This window comes from Ichthyophthirius multifiliis (assembly GCF_000220395.1).
Source record: "Ichthyophthirius multifiliis unplaced genomic scaffold scaff_1120509250905, whole genome shotgun sequence".
NCBI lineage: Eukaryota > Ciliophora > Oligohymenophorea > Hymenostomatida > Ichthyophthirius > Ichthyophthirius multifiliis.
Window position 1 is genome coordinate 20,453 of NW_004086388.1, and position 4,109 is coordinate 24,561.

The 4,109-nt window shown below is 18.6% G+C and overlaps 2 protein-coding genes across 2 annotated transcripts, besides 3 other annotated features; both read right to left on the reverse strand. All coding sequences in view use genetic code 6, as the record gives it.

Moving 5' to 3' along the window:
• Positions 1-47: a microsatellite.
• Positions 48-240: 193 nt separating this feature from the next.
• On the reverse strand, positions 241-2,117 carry IMG5_110630 (hypothetical protein; the record flags this gene model as incomplete). The annotated part of the gene is made up of 4 exons (XM_004034842.1): positions 241-261; positions 464-499; positions 547-1,481; positions 1,739-2,117. The coding sequence occupies 4 exons, from the start codon at positions 2,115-2,117 to the stop codon at positions 241-243; spliced, it is 1,371 nt and encodes a 456-aa protein (XP_004034890.1).
• Positions 1,584-1,664: a microsatellite.
• Positions 2,118-2,636: 519 nt separating the features above from the next.
• On the reverse strand, positions 2,637-3,685 carry IMG5_110640 (hypothetical protein). Its single transcript, XM_004034843.1, has one exon. It carries the CDS (start codon positions 3,652-3,654, stop codon positions 2,659-2,661), a length of 996 nt encoding a protein of 331 aa, XP_004034891.1. The 5' UTR covers positions 3,655-3,685; the 3' UTR covers positions 2,637-2,658.
• Positions 3,686-3,817: 132 nt separating this feature from the next.
• Positions 3,818-3,864: a microsatellite.
• The last annotated feature ends 245 nt before the right edge of the window (positions 3,865-4,109 follow it).

Below are 4,109 nucleotides of genomic sequence, written 5' to 3' on the forward strand. Positions count from 1 at the left end.
TATATATATATATATATTTATATTTATATTTATATTTATATTTATATATAATATACCTTGTATAACAAAAATTCTTTTGAACTTTAATTCTTCCTTCTGAATTATTCATTCTTTCCAAAATCATAATAATCTTTTAGATATTCGATTCTACATTATTATATATTTCAATAGCTAATAAAGCAATAGATTCCACAAAAAGATGTTAATCAATAATAAATTACTCATATTAATTATTTTATTTCAAAATACTAAACTACGAACCTGATAAAATCATACTTTTTTTAGAATTATTTTCTATATTTTATTTATTTTAATTCATATATATTTAATTCAAAGTATAGAAAATAGTTTAAAGTCTTGATTTACTTATTAAAGCAGGAAAAATATCAAAATCTTAATAAAACTGAATAAAACTAGTTAAATTCATCATTTATTTTATATCTTAATAATTTTTATAATATACAACTACATTTATATGTATTTCTCCTAATAACGTTACCTTTTTATATATATTTATATATAATATAAAAAAAAAAAAATAATTACTATATCTTAATCTTTTAAAACATCCATTAAAATTTATAAATAATAATTAACATTTTTTTTATTCTATTTAATATTATCATTATTTTTATTATTATTTACATATTTAAAAATATTCTCTTCTATTAAAATCCTCAAAGCTTATTCAGGACTTTCATTGGGGTACATATTTTCTGATATAATTTATAATAATTTAAGAAAATGTTCGAATTCTATTTTTCCTTTAGTCCCTTATGTTTCCATATTATTCTCCAAGTAACTTTTTTATGCTAGAATAGGACTTTAACTACAAATAATGGAATTACTTTGAGTTTTTTTTATTTATTTTATACAATTTGGACCAGTAAGTTTTGCCACTTATATTTCAATAAAATTTTTATTTATTTTATTTTCATTTATTATATTCATGTCAGTTAAAAATCTTATTAATTTGAAAATTTTTAAAGTAGAAATATTCATAGGTTCTCCTTAAGAACAATAACTCAAAAATATTTAATGTAAATTCTCTTTTTATTCTTAAGGAAGAAAAGCTTCTATTTAAAAAAAAGAATCTTTAGTTTTAAAAGATGTATATATATTTTATTTAACATAAGATGAAGAACAATTTGAATAAGTACTCTAAAATTCAATGTTTTCATTCATTTTTTATTTAAAACTACTAGTTAATATAGTTTTAGAATTATTTGTTTTATTAGTTTTTTTTTAAATATTTTAAAATCCTTCCGAAAATTGCATTTTTTCTAATAAAAGCTCCACTTTTTTCTATACACTAATTTCCATTATAGTATCCTATTAATATACAATTTAAGCTGAAAAAATAAGGAAATTTAAAAAACAATTAAATGTAAAAACAGTTCCTATATCTTTTTTACCGTGTTTTTTTAAATTAAGTAATTAAAAAGTAAAAAAGCACTACTCTTAGTAATTTAGGGTGAAATCTCATATTCTTTTAAAAATATTTATAATTATTTCAAACTTTATTTCTCAATTTATTCCAATGTCATACCTGATTAAGGTTCGAAAGGAAAATAAATCTATTTTATATATATATATATATATATATATATATATATATATATATATATATATATATATATATATATATATATATATATATATATTTAACAAAATTATATGTTAAATACTTTATATATTTATAATAATAAAGATTTTATAGGTTCAAATAAATAAACACATTATTCAAATATTGGTTATTGAAATTTTTATAATTCCAATCCTAAATCAGTTTTGGTAGTTATAAATTCATATATAGGATTTAAATGGGTATTTATTAATTTTTTAAATGCATTTTCTGCTGTTTCTGTTGGATATTTTAATTAAGAAATAATAGGTAAGGTATCTATAAATTTCTAAAATGTCATATTTTACTTATTTTGGGTATTTTGGGAATATATTATATCGATTGTTTTGGAGTTTATTTATGAGGAAATTATTTAAGAATCTTACATTAATTTGGAAAATTTGGCGGATTTTAAATATGTGATATTTTGACGATCTCCAAATGAGGAATAAAAATGAAAAATTAAATTTAATTTTTATTTTAATTCTTCCATTTTATTTGTTTTATTTTTAATTTAAATATTTTATGTTTTGTTTTTTTTTTTAAAGAAAATAAGAAAAAAATTTAAAAAAATAAATAAATTATATTTTTTGAAAATAAAAATATATTAATATATATTTTTATTTTTTAAAAAAATATTAAAATAAAACTTATTGTATTTTTAATATAATTTACTTTTAAAATTAAATTCATTAAATCAAGTTTAAAAAAAAAAAAAATTTTTTTTTTACATTCTATAAATAAAAAAAGTAGTATATGTTCTAATATAATTAGTCATAAAAAAAAACAGTCTTTATTTTGTAAAATTAAAAAATAATACTCAATTTATATGTTATATATGTAAAAAAAAGAAGAAAAATGCTGATATTTTATAACTTAAAAAAAAAAAAACCACTTTATAATAATAATAATTGCATTTATTTATATAATAAACAAATTAATCTACTTTTTTCTTTTTTTTTGTTTTTGCGAATAAAAAAAAAAAAAAAAAAAAATTTTTTTTTTTTTTTTTCTAAAAATAAAACAAAACAAAATCAACTAACTAATACTTTTTATTAAAAAGGACTTTTTCTTTTATTTCCTTCTTCAACTAATTCTTCAAACTTATTATTCTTTGCTTAATCCGAATACCATCCATAGAATTAATACATAAAGAAATAATTAAATACTGCCCAAGGAACAACTCCTGCATAAGTCTAGCAGAATCTCAATCTTGTACTTTCTTATAAATTAGCCAAAGAAACACTACTATCAGCGATCTAAAGTTTACTTTTCATACTTAAAAGCCCGTAAGAAGCTATCCAGGCAGGCCAACTTAACCATTACAAACTTGAATTGTCATAAACAGCTCTTAAGTGTGCCAAAAAGATTAAATTATACCCTAGTTTATACTCCACTCCTCTAAAAAGTCCCTATAATCCTCCTTTCTTAGCCATCAAATCCTTCAAAGTGCTAAACCAACCATCATATTTGCCAACAGTATCACAATAAACAGCTGTTTTGAGTGTATCTAATGGATAAAAGAGAGCTTCGAATGCCGAAGTAGCAGCTAATTAAGCCAAAAATCCTCCTTTTTAACTCCAAATTAATGCTTAATAAGGTACCAAATAAAATTATAATAAATTCAAAAAAGATCCCTTGTAAAATCCCTGAGTAAAAATACCTCCATTAAGTACTACTTAAGCTGCAGACTAGAAAGAATTTCCAGCAAATTAAAATTAAGCACGAGTACAAATAAAAGCCTATCTTAAAGTTATTATTCTTTCCAAACCAGCAAATAAACTAAGTCTATATATATTATCTGTTAAAACATTCATTAATTCAGGTTCTTCGTTAAATTATTTGTGCAAATATAAGTATCTCTCATTTAAGATGTCTTGCTCAGAATACAAATAACGAGATACCCAGTCTGTACCTAAGGAACCCGTATGTTGACGGTATTCAAATAATTTTTGTTGGTTTTAATCTACGGTTAAATAATTCCATAAATCCTTTATGGGACTTAAATATGGAAAGATATAATTAGACATTTTTTGATTTTTGTTAGTCTTTTTTTTATTTATTATTATAAAAATATGTATATAATAAATAGTTTTTTATTAATATTTTTTCCTCTTTTAATTGATTTTTATTTGATTTTAATTAAGAAATTTTAATTATTTTTATTTATATTTAAATATCATCAATTAAATATTATATAAATAAATATTTTTATTTTTTATTAAATTATATTTTTTTTTAATCAAATTAATTATTAAGAAACTTAAATATTAAAATCTTTTACAATGATATTTGTTTTATTTTTTTTATTTTTTTTAATACTTTAATAATAAATAAAAAAATAGGAATAATTTATAGATTAAGTTATATTTACAAAAATCAAAAATTCGAAGAATATATAAATAAAAATTTTTTAAAAATAATATGAACTAAAATATGTAATACTAATCTAAAAACATTATATATACTATTTATAAATATAATA